The sequence below is a fragment of the Pelophylax lessonae genome, assembly GCF_965119305.1.
Source record: "Pelophylax lessonae genome assembly, chromosome: 4".
NCBI lineage: Eukaryota > Metazoa > Chordata > Amphibia > Anura > Ranidae > Pelophylax > Pelophylax lessonae.
Window position 1 is genome coordinate 667,332,133 of NC_138771.1, and position 15,518 is coordinate 667,347,650.

The window sequence follows — 15,518 nt, forward strand, 5'->3', positions numbered from 1 at the left end:
GGGTGACGTCACTTACGGAGCATGCGCAGTCCGACCCGGGCATTATCCGACGGAGGGCATTCCTCGACACGACACCGGCTGTAAACAACGGTACCGGGGTGATGCTAGAGGCATCACCCCGGTATAACACCGCAAAGTTTGCCGACGTAAATATACGTTACTTTGTGGTAAGTGGTTAAGACCGGAAGGATTTACCCCCTTAACCACTTGCCGACCGCCGCAAGTATATATACTGCGGCGGTCAGCCCCTTTCAGGCAAAGTGACGTACCGGTACGTCAGTAGCCTGTCACCGGCTTGTGAGCCAATAGCGGGCGAGCGCACGCCCGCTGAGGCGCGCGCCCGCCCCGGCTCGTTCCCTGACAAGTCAGTGCCTGTGACCGGCAGATCCGATGTCCGCCGGTCACTCGCGATCGTCCCCGGTGAAGGGAGAAAGGCAGACGGCTAATGTAAACAAGCCGCCTGTCATTCTCCCCTGTGTAAAAATGGAGATCAGACGGTTCTACTATGTAGGACCATTGATCTCTGTTTTTACACTAGTAGCCATGTCCCATCACAGTTAGAAACACGCCCCTAGGACACACTTAACCCCTCCCTCTCCAATACAGTTAACCCCTTCCCTGCCAGTGTCATTTTTGCAGTAACAGTGCATATGTATAGCACTGATTACTGCAGTAATTTTACTGGTAACCCCAAAAGTGTCAAAAATGTCAGTCAAGGGTCCGATCTGTCCGCCGCAATGTCGCAGTCCTGCAAAAAAAAAATCCCAGGTTGCCGCCATTACGCGTTAAAAAAAAAACACCAACAATGACAAAAATCTTTCCCTTTGTTAGTAAACGCGATAACTTTTGCGCAAACCAATCAAAATACGCTTTTTGCAATTTTTTTACCAAACATATGTAGCCTAAAACAAATTGGCTGAAAATGTTAAAAAATTTTGATTTTTACATTTTTTTTGGTGGGGGGGGGGGGGGGTTTCATATAAAAAAATTTGAAAAATATTGTTATTTTGCGAAATTGACGCTCTTTTTTTGTTTATAGTGCATGATCAAAAAATTGCACAGGTGATCAAATACCACCAAAAGAAAGCTCTGTTCGTGGGGAAAAAAAGTACGTCAAATTTGTTTAGGTACAGCGTCGTACGACCGCGCAATTGTCAGTTAAAGTCACGCAGTAAAAAAATCACAAAAAACCCCCTGGTCAGGAAGGGGGTAAAATCTTCCGGGGCTTAAGTGGTTAATGACCAGGCCCTATTTCGTGTTTCGGCACTGCGTTAATTTAACAGACAATTGCACGGTCGTGCGACACTGTACCCAAAGAAAATTGACGTCCTTTCCCCACAAACAGAGCTTTCTTTTGGTAGTGTTTGGTCACCTGTGTGATTTTAATTTTTTGCGCTATAAACAAAAAAAGAGCGACAATTCTGAAAAAAAAAAAAAATTATATTTTTCACATTCTGCTATATAACATTCTCGAAAAAAAAATTAAAAATCAACATTTTTTAACATTTTAGGCCAATTTGTTTTCTGCTACATATTTTTGGTAAAAAAAAAAACGGAATAAGCGTATTTTGATTGGTTTGCGTTTACTAACTACGGGAAAGATTTATGTCATTTTTATTGTTTTTTTTTTTTTCACTAGTAATGGTGGCGATCTGAAATTTTTAGCGGGACTGCGACGTTTCAGCGGACAGATCGGATCCCTGACTGACATTTTTGACACTTTTGGGGTTACCAGTGACATTACTACAGTAATCAGTGCTATACATATGTCACTGTTACTGTAATAATGACACTGGCAGGGGAGGGGTTAACATTGTGGGTAATCAAGGGGTTAAATGTGAGCCTAGGGGAGTGATTCTAACTGTATGGGGGTGGGGCTTCTTAAATTACCTTAGAGACATGTGATCCTATATAGAGGGATCACAGGAGCTCTGTGATCATTTCAGAGAGCTGACCGTCCTTCTCTCTCAGCGGGGAGCGGTCGCGGGTGTCAGGCAGCAATCAGAGCCACCTGACCCATGCATCGGCTTCCCCGCTGATAAGCGGGGGTGGGAGCGTGCCACCGGTGGCACGCGCTCACCCCCTAGCCTCCCTAGAGCGAGCACCGTACATGTACGGCGATTCACCTGGAAGCGGCCGCCTGCCACAGTACATCTTCGGCGGGCGATCGTAAAGAGGTTAAACACAGGTAGACGGATTCACAACTCACATTTAGTGGGTAAAATAAAGGCATGTAAAAAGTATCCAGAGAGGTCAACTCGATCTTCGACTGTAGTGTCCTTGGAATTGCAAAGCAGGAACTAGTTCAGAGCGAGGTCTGCAACGCAGGGACCCGGCAGCGGAGAGAGATGACGTCACGATTGCGCGACGCGTTTCCAAGCATGCGTGCTGTGGTGGAATGGGCAGCTGCGCTCCTTCTTCAAGCAATGGGAATAATGGATACTGGAGCTAAGGCATAGGTGTCTATATATACATGTGGCTAAAGGGGAGGAGAAGCAAATGGACGAATATTCGGGCAATGGGATATACTGGTAGCTATGGTAATTAAGTGGCTTGTTAGTAATCAATGTGGAAATATTGGCATGAGTGATGAGATTGAAAAATATACACTATGTACACTACAAAAAGGATAAATGAAGTGTGATAAAAAAAAAATGAAAAAAAAATATATATGTATATTGTGGGAGATTAGCTCGGTGGTAGGTGTGGATGACCCCTTGGGGGGGGTTCGTTACACAGGGAGACAGCCGAGAAGTGGTTTCAAACAACACTTTGGTTTATTCATGCAATTTTCTTCTTGTCAGTGCATGCAGCAAAAACATCCAAAATAAAATAAAACACAAAATAAATCCTTGCCACTGTGGGCGGCTACCTTCTCACATACAGGAACCTACCTACGGAGTCTGTCTCCAACCTACTGTTGGGCAAACTTTGCTTTCCTACAGCAGACACTAATAGTCCATGTTTTTCTTTTCACCTAACAAATGTCCATTGAACATGTCCCTTTTCCTCTTCACATTGAACAGGTCCCTTTGCTTTTCTCTTCACATAGAACATTTATTGCATTTATTTATTTCCACATAGAAATAGTCCAAGACCTCACCTTGAGTAGTCTTCACACTTGTTACCCTCCTCAGCCACATCGCTTCAGGAGGTCTTCCCCATGCTCACACAGCTTTCAGGGGGCAACACATCTGACTGTCCTCCTCTCCCCACGCCCACACAGCGGCAGGAGGCAGCAATCCTTAGACTTCCTTTGGACAAATTATAGAGGCCTTCATTTCCTCATTCTGAACAGCTGAATGGTTTTCAACTTCCTGCTGGCTATCTCTGCAGCCAACACCCTATAGTAATTGGTGAACTTTCCAAACCAGGTGGAAATGTATCTCCTGTCTGTGACTACATCCACAGATTTACCTGACTTCCTGTCACAATATATATATATATATATAAAGATTGAAAAAATATAAAAATAAAAATGAAAAATAATAAAAATGAAAATAAGCATAAAAATAAAATAGTAGAAATAAGAATAAAAACGATGCTAAAAAATGGAGATCATATATATATACATATATATATATATACAGGGGATTTTTTCAGCAGGAACGCGGGGGAACGCAGTTACGGCACCTCCAGCACTGAATGTATGTAATGGCAAGGGGTGCTGGGGTGGAGTGTGATGGAAGGTCTACTGATGCTGGCTGTTGGGAGATCTATTATTGCTGGAGAGAATTCAGTTTTGTGTGGTGGCCTATTGTTGCTGGTGGGGTCAATTGTTGTTGCAAGGGATCTACTGTTGAGGGAGGGGTCTATTGTTCCTGGCTGCTGGAGAGTCTATTGATGCTGGCTGCTGGGAGATCTGTTCTTGCTGCTGGGAGTCAATTGTTGCTGGAGTGATATTTTGTTGCAGGGGTCCAAAGTTGCTGGGGAGGTCTATTATTGCTGGGGAAATTTGTTGCTGGGGATCTATTTTACTGCTTTTCTTGTAATCACTACCAAATTCCATACATATTAATTAGCACGACATAATGATACTTGGCTTTGTATTCTCTAAATGAGGCAGTGCTGGGAGGCTGGTAGGGGGTGGTACTAAGGGACGGTGCTCGGAGGTGGGTAGGGGCGGAGACAAGAAGTGACTCAGAAGGAGGGAGTTCCTGCACCTATTCTCTGAGAAAAAAAGCCCTGTATATATATATATATATATATATATATATAATATGTGTGTATATATATGTATATATATATATACTTAATGTATATAAAATGTGAAAGAAGAGAAAGGGGTGTAGTTATTCCCCATTGATAATGGGACAAGGGACACCAATTGTCAGTGTAGAAGGCAAAAGGCAAAAAAGAGGGGGGGTGACGGGGAGGAAGGATCATCATAGTCTTAAGGTTGATTATCACATGGAAAATCTGAAATATTCGGACGATATATCGATGATATCCTCATCATCTGTGATGGCCCCAGAGATTTAATCAGTTCCTTTGTCAACCACTGTAATCAGAACCCATATGGTTTATCCTTCACTTTTGAACAAGACTCTCCTTCCCTGCCGTTCCTAGACCTCCTATTAGGCCACTCTGAGGGTACTATTCATGAGAACTACACTAAACCCACAGCAGGCAACTCTTTTCCACATTATGACAGCTGCCATCTCCCACAATGGAAGAATAACATACCTAAGGGACAGTTCTGTCATCTCAGACAGAACTGTACTAGAACTATGGACTACATTAAACTCAACATACCGCTCAAAAACAAATTCTCTGACAAAAGGGTACCCTAAGCCTTTGGTAGATCAAGCCTGCAGTTTTTACCTAGATGATAAACCCCCAAGTCTAATAGTGCACCTTTTGATCAGTCTGTTCGTTTTACCACCACTTTCCACTTTCAGCATAAAAAAATGGAAAGGATACTTGCCAAACACTGGAACATACTATTAGAGGACCCCCCTCCTCCAAGGTGCCATCTCTGACTGTCCAAAGATCACTTACCAGAGAGCCCCGAATTTTAAGAATAAAATAGCCCCAAGTAAACTTGCACTCCCTCCCCTTGACACTTATTCCTTTAGTGGGTATGTACCTGTGCCACAAGGCACTCTGTAAAACTTGTGCTTTTGTACACCATGGCCAAAAGAATTTCTGTGCCAGGAGCAGGACGTTTCAATTTGATAACTTTTTAACTGTTCCTCTGACTTTGTAGTCTATGGTCTTACCTGCTCCTCTGGACTTATCTATGTGGGCTGAACCATTCGCACTCTCCAGCGACGGTTCGGTGAACATAGACATCTCATTGTAGAAGGCAAAGATAAGCACAGTGTCCCCAGACACTTTCTCGAGTTCCACCAAAAATCTACAGCCGGACTTAAAGTCTGGGTGATAGAACAGATGCCAAAAGTGCTCTCTAACGCAGAGAAATTCAAGAAATTATGCGCCAGAGAAACTTTTTGGATTTACTACCTGGATACCCTCTCACCTGGAGGGCTAAATGAAAGCATGGAGTTAGCCACTGTAATCTGAGTGTATCATATGTAATAATCCCTCCCCTTTTCCTTTTCCTATGCATCACTCTTCTTTTGCCTCAGTTCCAGATATCTTTCAGCTCCCGTGGGGGTGGCGGGTGATAATGTGTCCATCTAAAGCATTAGCCCTCCTCATTACCTTCATCAGCCTTGATATCATCCTGCCTTTTTTGTTCACTACGCCATCCCACACCTATATGGGGGTGGTGGTCGTATACATTTTCTTGTAAGTAGCCTCCTATACTGTATAAGTATCCTCTTGATATCCCCCCCCCTTTTGCATGTGTGTATGTGTTTGTACGCACATGTATATACGTTGTGATTGCATGTTCATTGCGGAACCCTCGGTGTATATCTAGCAGTATGATGTTTTTTGTATGTTGTAATTTATATACTATAAGCATTATTTACGTATTTTATGTACCCACATTGGTATGTTCTGCAGACCACTTGATTATATATTTATACTACTCCATTTATATCTGTTGTATCTTACCAATCCTTACCCAGTATTTTAGTATTTCAGATTTTCCATGTGATAATCAACCTTAACACAATGATAATTCCCCCCCCCTCCCCCCTATTTTTCTCTATTAGTCTTTCTACACCGATAATTGGTGTCCCTTCTCATATATACATTAAGTATACATTAAGTATGTATATATATATATATATATATATATATATATATACACACATTTTTTTACCATCATTTGTATTCATATTTCTGTTATTTTATTTTTATGTTTATTTTCATTTTTATTATTTTTCATTGTTATTTTATTTTTCTATATTTTTATTTTTTTTATCTATCTATCTATCCAGTATATATATATGTATATGTATATGTATATGTATATATATATATATATATATATATATATATATATATATATATATATATCATTTTTTTCTCATCACACTTCATTTATCCTTTTTGTAGTATATACCTGTATATATTTTTCAATCTTATCACTCATGCCAATATTTCCACATTGATTACTAACAAGCCACTTAGTTACCATAGCTACCAGTGTAGTGGTGTGCCCCTTTATCCAGATTCAGGTGCAAGTCCCTTTAACTCAACTCCCCACAATCCTCTGGGCTCCCAGCATCCCCTGAGCTCCTGGACACGCCCAGGGAGTATAAACGCCAACTCCTCCCAGCTTCCAGTGCTCAGAGAGATCCTGCCTGATGGGACAGCAGTGACTGGGCAAGTGAGCTTTCCCCAGGTGCTGGGTCCTCACCTGATAAGTCTGGTGTGTGGGCCACCAGCAGTGAGTAAAAGAGCAAGCAGCATCTATCCCAGCTCCAGTCACTGGAGAGGACTCTGTTACAGTCCATGGCGAGAAACTATTCAAGCAGTGGGGTGGTCCTATCTACAGCCCCCAGAGTCTCCTGACCAAAGTCAGCATCAGCAGTGCCAGTGTAAAGTCTGTGCCAGGAGGAAATCCCCTCAGCTCATAGTCTGCTGAACGAACGATTAATATCTTGGACACGTGAGATTATTCAGCTCTCTATCCTATCAGTAAACTGAACTCAGACCACTCTGCTGCCATCCAGTGGCCATTAGTAGAACTGAAGTAGAATTGTTTTCATATGTTTTATGCCTGTTTCCCTACTCCTCTTATTGCCGATTCTCATTGTTAAGTAAAGTAGAAATTGCACATCACCACTGGTCTGATCATTTGGCTGATACCGCTACATAACAACAGTATTTCCCATTGCCCAGATATTCGTCCATTTGCTTCCCCTCCCCTTTAGCCACTAGTGATGAGCCGAACTCCCCCCGGTTCAGTTCGCACCAGAACAAAGGAAAAGTTTGTTCGAACAAACAAACAAGCCTATGGAACTCGAACCTCGAAAATCAAACGGCCTCATTTTTGAAGGCTTAAATGCAAGTTATTGCCCCAAAAAAGTGTATGGTGGTCCGGGTACTGACCTGGGGAACATGTAGCAATGAAAAAAAGGCTTTTAAAAATGATCCTTTTTAAGGAGCAGTGATTTACTGATTTTAATGAGGCTTAAAGTGAAACTATAAAAATGAAAAATTCCTTCAAATATCGTGCCTGGGGGATCCCCTGAATGTGCCTGTAAAGTAGTGCATCTCTACGATGTATGTAGCCTGCTGCAGTAATACTGACATTTCTAAAGCAAAAAATGTCATATACAAATATACATACAAGTTTCAAATGCCATGTACTTTGTACTTGTCATACAGGTGAAGAAAAAGTGGGCCTCGGAGGTTGGTGGTGCCTGAACACCTTAATCCCTCGCAGTTACTCTTGCTGGGCGCAGGAACGGGCCCTGCTGGTAAAAATTCCATACCAATTTGGAAATCGCATGTGCTTGTCAGTTGTCATAGAGGTGCAGAAAAATTGGGCCTTGGGTGTGGGTGGTGCCTGAACACCGCAACTTCTCGCAGTTACTCTTGCTGGGCGCAGGAACAGGCCCTGCTGGTAAAAATTACATACAAATTTGAAATTGGCAAAGATCAAGTGTTGTATGTGTTCTGATCAGTGATCTAGTGGGGGCGCTGTGCTGCCATGTGACCTGGCCAAGGTTGGGTGGCAGCTATGGAAACCGGCTGGAGTGAGGGGGACCTGTAAGGTTAGTATCGGCAGGAACTGAAACTGAAATTGGGCCTTTGGTGTTGGTGGTGCCTGAACACCGTAACCTCTCATAGTTACTCTTGCTGGGCGCAGGAATGGGAGCTGCTGGTAAGAATTCCATACAAATTTGAAATCACATGTGCTTGTCATACAGGTTTCAAAAATTGGGCCTTTGCTGTTGCTGGTGCCTGAACACCGTAACCAACCCCTCACAGTTACTCTTGCTGGGTGCAGGAACGGGCCCACACTATACTCACACTACACTGACACACTTTACTCACACTACACTGACACTCTACACTATACTCACACTACACTGACACACTTTACTGACACTACACTGACACTCTACACTATACTCACACTACACTGACACACTTTACTGACACTACACTGACACTCTACACTATACTCACACTACACTAACACTCTACCCTATACTCACACTACAATAACACTCTACACTATCCTCACACTACAATAACACTCTACACTATACTCACACTACAATAACACTCTACACTATCCTCACACTACAATAACACTCTACACTATCCTCACACTACAATAACACTCTACACTATACTCACACTACAATAACACTCTACACTATACTCACACTACAATAACACTCTACACTATACTCACACTACATCAACACTCTACACTATACGCACACTACACTAACACTCTACACTATACTCACACTACACTAACACTCTACACTCAGTCAAAATAACACACCAACTCACTAGTAGCAAACAGAGCTCTGCTCTATCAATCTCCATTTCAACAACACACTGCAAAAGGTTCCTGTGGGAAGGAACCTTTTATAGTGTGGGGTGGGACTATTAGCACTGAGTTGTGATTGGACAAAGTCATCATTACTTTGTCCATACAGGGCTCTGACAGTGCTCTGTGCCCTGGTTAAACCCTTGCACCTCACTAGTGGCCAGGTGCATTGCTTCATACAATTAGGGCTCTGGAATGCACTGTGCAGTGCATAGTGCATTGTAGGGCACTCGGCAGGCTAACAACCCGCCAAGCACCCCACAAATTTGGGTGTTCGCTGAACAGGGGAAGAAGCAATGTTCAGGCTAACCTTTTGCTCGGCTTAAACTGTTCACCCAACTCTAATCCCAACATTGGAGAGGCCCATTGTCTGCAGATGTGGGAATGTCTGGACTGTATTTTATAATTGGAACCAAACTGGTTTGTAGCACCCTACAATGTAGGTGCTAGGCAAAGTATAGTGGACTGTAGACTGTAGAGCCAGACGGAAAGCAGCCATGTGGAAGGGAAATCTTGGTTGTTACATTGTTGTTCTTGTTGTCAGAGGTCATACATTCTTGGTGGTAATTATTATCTCATTATTGTACTTTAGGCTTGAGGCATGTTCTATTTCCAGTAAAGATTGTCCAGGAGAGGACAAAGCAGAAGATGAAGAAGAGTCCCCCTCTTCAAGATATATAATGGAGTCTGATACTCTTTCCTTTCTGATTGACCCAGAGAGTAAAATTCAGGAATTATGGTAAGAGAAATTTGTAATCCTGCAGTGATGTGATGTCCTGTGATTGTTCCCATCTCTCAGTGTTTCCTTATATCTCTGGGTGTCCTCTTTCCTCACTGATGTAGAATCTTCCATCCCCTGTCCTCTTATCATGTCTTCTCCTCTCTCTAAGGGAATCTTCCTCATTGTAATCTTATACATAGGATTTGGGCTTCCTCTTAAAGTAGAACAGTGGCTGGCTATATACATAAGGGATGAACATCCATATTCTTAACAAGCAGCAAATAAGCTTTAAAACAAACCCTCACTGACCTCAGTAGCTGCAGACACCTCGGTTAAATCCATCCTCAATTTTCACAGAATATCCAGTGAAGTCCCTCAGGTGGGTTTCAGCAATCTGCAGTCCCCTCTCCTCCTATTGCTGAGCCAATCAGTTGTGAGTGGAAATTACAGCTTGAGCTTCTGAGCTCTGGAAATAACATGATTTGTACAGTGAGCCAAGGAAGGAGAGGCCGCTAAATATGTTGAATTGAGACTTAAAGTGATGGTAAACCTCAGACATGAAATAAGAACAAAGCATATCCCTCTATAGTGTGTACTTGTCTCAATTAAAAGCACTAAGTGTAACTTTTGGCTGCTGCCTCCTTCCTCTGCTATCAGCATGAATCACTTCAGGCAAGTTTTCCTGACACCAAGATAAAAATGGTGAAAGGGGAGGGACCTCCAGCTGATTACCAGCCTCGGCTCTGTCCCTGTGAGGTGTGTGAATGGGATTGTGTCTCATCCCTCCAATCAGCTCTTAGAGCTCTCCTTACTGAGCTCTGCAGAGTGTAACTTCAGCTCTTGCCCATTTTTTATTGAGCATTCAGACAAGCTTATAAATTCAGCAATTTGAACAGATGTAGAGAAGAGAAGACTATAGATGGACAGGTACGACTTATGTAGGAGAATTTGTTTCATCTCTGTGTATCACCCCAGGATAGTCCCTTCACTGGATATATGGAAGGCTCCACCTGATGGCTGGAAATTAAAATGCTAATTATTTTTACAAAATATTTCATATTTACAAATCTATAATTGTAATGTTTTGTCCTGACCATAATAAAGACAGAAAACACGATAAATTCCTCTGAAGACAAAGACATAAGACAGCTCTCAATTTTGTAGAAAAGGCCGTCCCATAACCAATACAACTTATACTCCAGAAATCTTATCTGTCATTGCCTCACTTCTGTAGTCGTTGTTCAATCCTGGAAATGTACCCCTCCCCATCACTAAAATAAACTATGAACCTTAACTCGCATCCCCTTAATGAGTCAGTCCTTGTCTGCCGTAAGAAGTCCCAAGGCTTCCTCTGTCCTGGCTCTTGGCATTGAGTGCCTATCTCCCCCTCTCTGCTCCTGGTGGGGGTTCTGTTCAGGTATGAAGTTCGTATCCTATGGAGATAAATCCCCTCCGGTGTCCCTCCACAACCACATATTATACTATGTAGAGTTGGGCAGTCAGCTTCATCTTATTGTATTTTGTTTGTTATTCACAATGAAATGTTTGTAATGAGAAGTCATCATCACTGTCAACTTCCAAAATACAAATCCCAATTTATTTTCACACATGGGTAAAAATCATCCCAACAGAGAAGCTGACGCGTTTCAGCCATTCAGTCTTAGGTGTTAGGTTCAACAACACCCCATTAGATGACCGCCAACTTCACACAGCCACGGACGGGTTTACAATTATCATGAATTAATAAGCAGATCTATGTCCATGTAACGAGATGGAAATTGAACACACAATGAAATGAGAGGTGACATGAATAGAATACAGGATTACAGAAATCATTCCCATCAATAACAATTACACATCAAATCCCAACTTACAAGCTATGTGAGGTGGAGATTCCCATCCCAGCGATGGTTGAGGCCGAGATCCACCACACCTTCGGCTTTAACCACTTAAGCCCCGGAAGATCTTACCACCATTCCGACCAGGGTTTTTTTTGCGATTCGGCACTGCGTGACTTTAACGGACAATTGCGCGGTCGTGCGACGCTGTACCTAAACTAATTTGACGTCCTTTTTTTCCCACAAACAGAGCTTTCTTTTGGTGATATTTGATCATCTATGTGATTTTTTGATCATGCGCTATAAACAAAAAAAGAGAGACAATTTTGCAAAAATAACAATATTTTTCACATTTTTTTTATATGAAATTCCCCCCTAAAAAAATGTAAAAATCTAAATGTTTTAACATTTTCGGCCAATTTGTTTTCTGCTACATATGTTTGGTAAAAAAAAATCGCAAAAAGCGTATTTTGATTGGTTTGTGCAAAATTTATCGCGTTTACTAACAAACGGAAAGATTTCTGTCATTTTTGTTGTTTTTTTTAACTCGTAATGGCGGCGATCTGCGATTTTTTTGCGGTACTGCGACATTGCGGCGGACAGATCGGACCCTTGACTGACATTTTTGACACTTTTGGGGTTACCAGTGACATTACTACAGTAATCAGTGCTATACATATGCACTGTTACTGTAAAATTACACTGGCAGTGAAGGGGTTAACTTTTTAAGAGAGGGAGGGGCTGTGTGTGTCCCTAGGGGAGTGATTCTAACTGTGATTGGCTGTGGCTTGAGCTGTAGGAACAGTGATCAACGGTCCTACATAGTAGAACCGTATGATCGCTGTTTCTACACAGGGGAGAATGACAGGCGGCTTTGTTTACATCAGCCGCCTGCCTTTCTCCCTCTGCACCGTCGATCGCCGAGTGACCGGCGGAAATCGGGTCCGCCGGTCACACGCGCGGGGGGGGCTCCGTGACCACGCGGGAGCGCGCCTCCGGGGGCGGGCGCTCGCTCCCTAGACCCTCACAGGCTAGCGACGTAGTACTACGTCGCTCTGCCTGTGAGGGGCTGACCGCCGCAGTAAATAGTCGTGTGGCGGTCGGCAAGCGGTTAGTTATTCAGTTTTCAGTGTGAATCTCTGCCTCTCTCAGATGAAATGCCCCTTTCTATACCACAAAAAGAAAAGGGGGTCCTGTCAGGGACGATTCCTGAGAAGACCAGGCAAATACGGCAATGTCCAATATGGCCGCGGTAATTCATGCATGTGCATCAGCGAACGGCACGCAATGGCCAATCTGCGTGCATGACGGCGAACTGGCGTACGCAAAGCATGCTAATTGCCAGTATTCACTGGCCTATATAAGGACACCAGTTGCTCTCACAAATTGCTGGATTATCGTCAGCCCTGTATCGTGTATTCCTGTGATTTGTGCTTCTGCTTCTGCTCGATTACCTGTTACTGACCCAACTTGCCCTGACCTGCTCTGGCTTTTCCTTTGGTTCTGAGCACCGCTTGCTCCATGGACCTGCTCCTGCCTTATTCCTGACTGACTTCCTCTGTTTGACCCCGGCTTGATCTCTACCACGCTTCTGCCTCTGCTCCTGACTGACTTCCTGTGTTTGACCCCCGCCCTGGCTTGCTTTCTGCTTCACCCACCTGTCAAGGCCTGCCAGAACCTCAGGAGAATCATCTAATGTTACATAGTAGTTGAGTAAAGACAATAGTCCATCCAGTTCAACCTGTGTAGGTGTGTGTGGCCGTAATCATCTCTCATACCCCTGAATGTTCTGATCCTTGAGATGTACGTCCAAGAGTCTTTTGAAAGTCACCATACTAAACGCAGAAACCACCTCTTGTGGTAGAGAATTCCACAATCGTGTAGCCCTAACAGTAAAGAACCCCCTGCATTGCCTGAGGTTAAAACGCCTCTCCTCTAATCGCATTGTATGCCCTCAAGTCCTCATGCAATCCTTTGGACTGAATAGCTTTTTTTCTATGCTGAGATCACCATTGAGATATTTATAAATTGCTATCATGTCCCCTCTCAGGCGTCTCTTCTCCAGGGACAGGGAGAATAAATCAAGCGATTGCAGACGCTCCTCATAATTAAGGTCCTCCAATCCCCTTATTAGTTTAGTTGCCCTTCTCTGGACTCTCTCCAGCTCCAACACATCCCTCCTGAGGACTGGCGAATGTGATCACTTCTCTGCTCTTAGGTGTCCTCACATCTGGAATCATCAAGCAGCTTCATCTTAAAGCAACATTATCTTATTGTATTTTATTTTGTTCCTTTCTGTTTGATTCCGTCACGACAACCTATTTCTCTGTAAACTGAGTAGAGCTCTCCTCTCATGAGGATCTTCCTCCTTATATTTTCCTTCTGAGGAGTTTTACCTATTTTCGAGTTTCAGTTTTTCTAGGTGATATCAACAAGAAAGTGGACTTTTTCTCATGTCTGTCTGTGCTAATAATTCTATCTGCAGAAGCCAGAGTTGTATAAAGTACTTGAAACCCATACTTGAGTAAAAGTACAAGTGCGCGATCAAAAAGTGACTTGAGTAGAAGTGGAAGTGCTCGATCAAAAAGAGTAGAAGTACTAAAGTATTCAACATTTTTTGTACTTAAGTATTGCAAGTAGTTTTTTTTTAAATTTTGCTACTCAAGTACTGAAAGTAAAAGTACAAGTACTGTGTTATGTAGTTATTAAAGAAAGAAGTCAAAAGTTTGAACATCATATTGTTTTTTATTATTTCAGATGCAGCTTTTATTTATACATACAGTAGCATTTATTTTCGTATGCGCTGATAATACACGTTTTGAGCTTCATGAAACCTGCCATCTACTGTTCTGGCAGTGGTCATTTTTATAATAGTAACGAGTAACTATGCAGCACAAAAAAAAAATATTGGAGTAGAAGTATTGAAATCATCGAAAAAATGTAGTGAAGTAAAAGTGGAAGTAGGAGAAAAAAATTCTACTCTAGGAAAGTACAGATACCGCCTTTCCGTACTTAAGTACAGTAGTGAAGTAGTTCTACTTAGTTACTATACATCTCTGCAGAAGCCTGACTTCACCAAAGACTTATGGACCATTTCCTAACCAAGTTTTCCCTTGAGTCCACCTTATGTCAGGCCTTGTCGGCTCTCGTTTTAGAATGCGCACATTATTTCTCTGTGTGATATGGTGGACATTCTACTCCATAGACAAGCTTTCTACAGAGTGAATGGACTGCTGGAGATATTTATCCCCCCCCCCCCCTTCCATGGATCATCATAAATGGATTTTACTGACTTATCTCACCTTGATGATGGGATCCCTTTGCCCTCTTCCTTTTTTTTTTCCTTTTGTCTTAGTTTTATGATGTCAATACCCTAATAGTCTTTGGTTATTTTCCTAATATGCTATCATGTGTCTGTATTTGTCTCTAGGTTGGAAGAATGTTATTTGACTTCCTCCTGTTATGATGATCTACGTTCCATTCTTATCACTAACCGATCCCTCATCAGACTTTATATACTTAATAATAATCTGCAAGACTCTGGAATGAATCTTCTATGTGAGGGGCTCAGACACCCTGGCTGTACTCTGCGGGAGCTGAGGTGAGAATTATACTATAAATGATATAATATTCTGCAGTATTCTGGTATAAATCTTCTGTGATAGGGACTCGGAGATCCATCAGATATCAGACTTTATGTCTATGTCCAGGTGGATTGTTTTTTGGATGATATAAAAACACAATAAAGGTTATCTGATCCACGGAGACTGAGTGATAACCAGTGGTGGCTGGTCAATAAGGGGCCCAGGGGTGCTGCCCCCCTAATCTCCATGCACCGGCCCCTAATCTCCAGATTCCCACAAGCTTTTTTTTGAAGCACATGATTAGAGCCTGAGGGCTCGGGGAGCAGAGCACTGCGCCTCGAGCCCACCCACTTGTGACATTAGCCAATCAACATTCGCCATTGTCTTCCTGGTTATCCTCCTAGCTAATCAGGACAGGAAGCAGGTCTTTAACCACTTTACCA

General features: G+C 42.7%; 1 protein-coding gene across 1 annotated transcript in view; it reads left to right on the top strand.

The window, feature by feature from the left end:
* The window catches only part of LOC309552467 (NACHT, LRR and PYD domains-containing protein 3-like), a 73,191-nt gene that overhangs the window by 53,433 nt on the left and 4,240 nt on the right, over nt 1-15,518 (top strand). The window contains exons 7-8 of the mRNA XM_082253438.1: nt 9,525-9,671; nt 14,922-15,092. Of these exons, the coding sequence (XP_082109564.1) occupies nt 9,525-9,671; nt 14,922-15,092 (318 nt within the window). The remainder of the gene's footprint in view (nt 1-9,524; nt 9,672-14,921; nt 15,093-15,518) is intronic.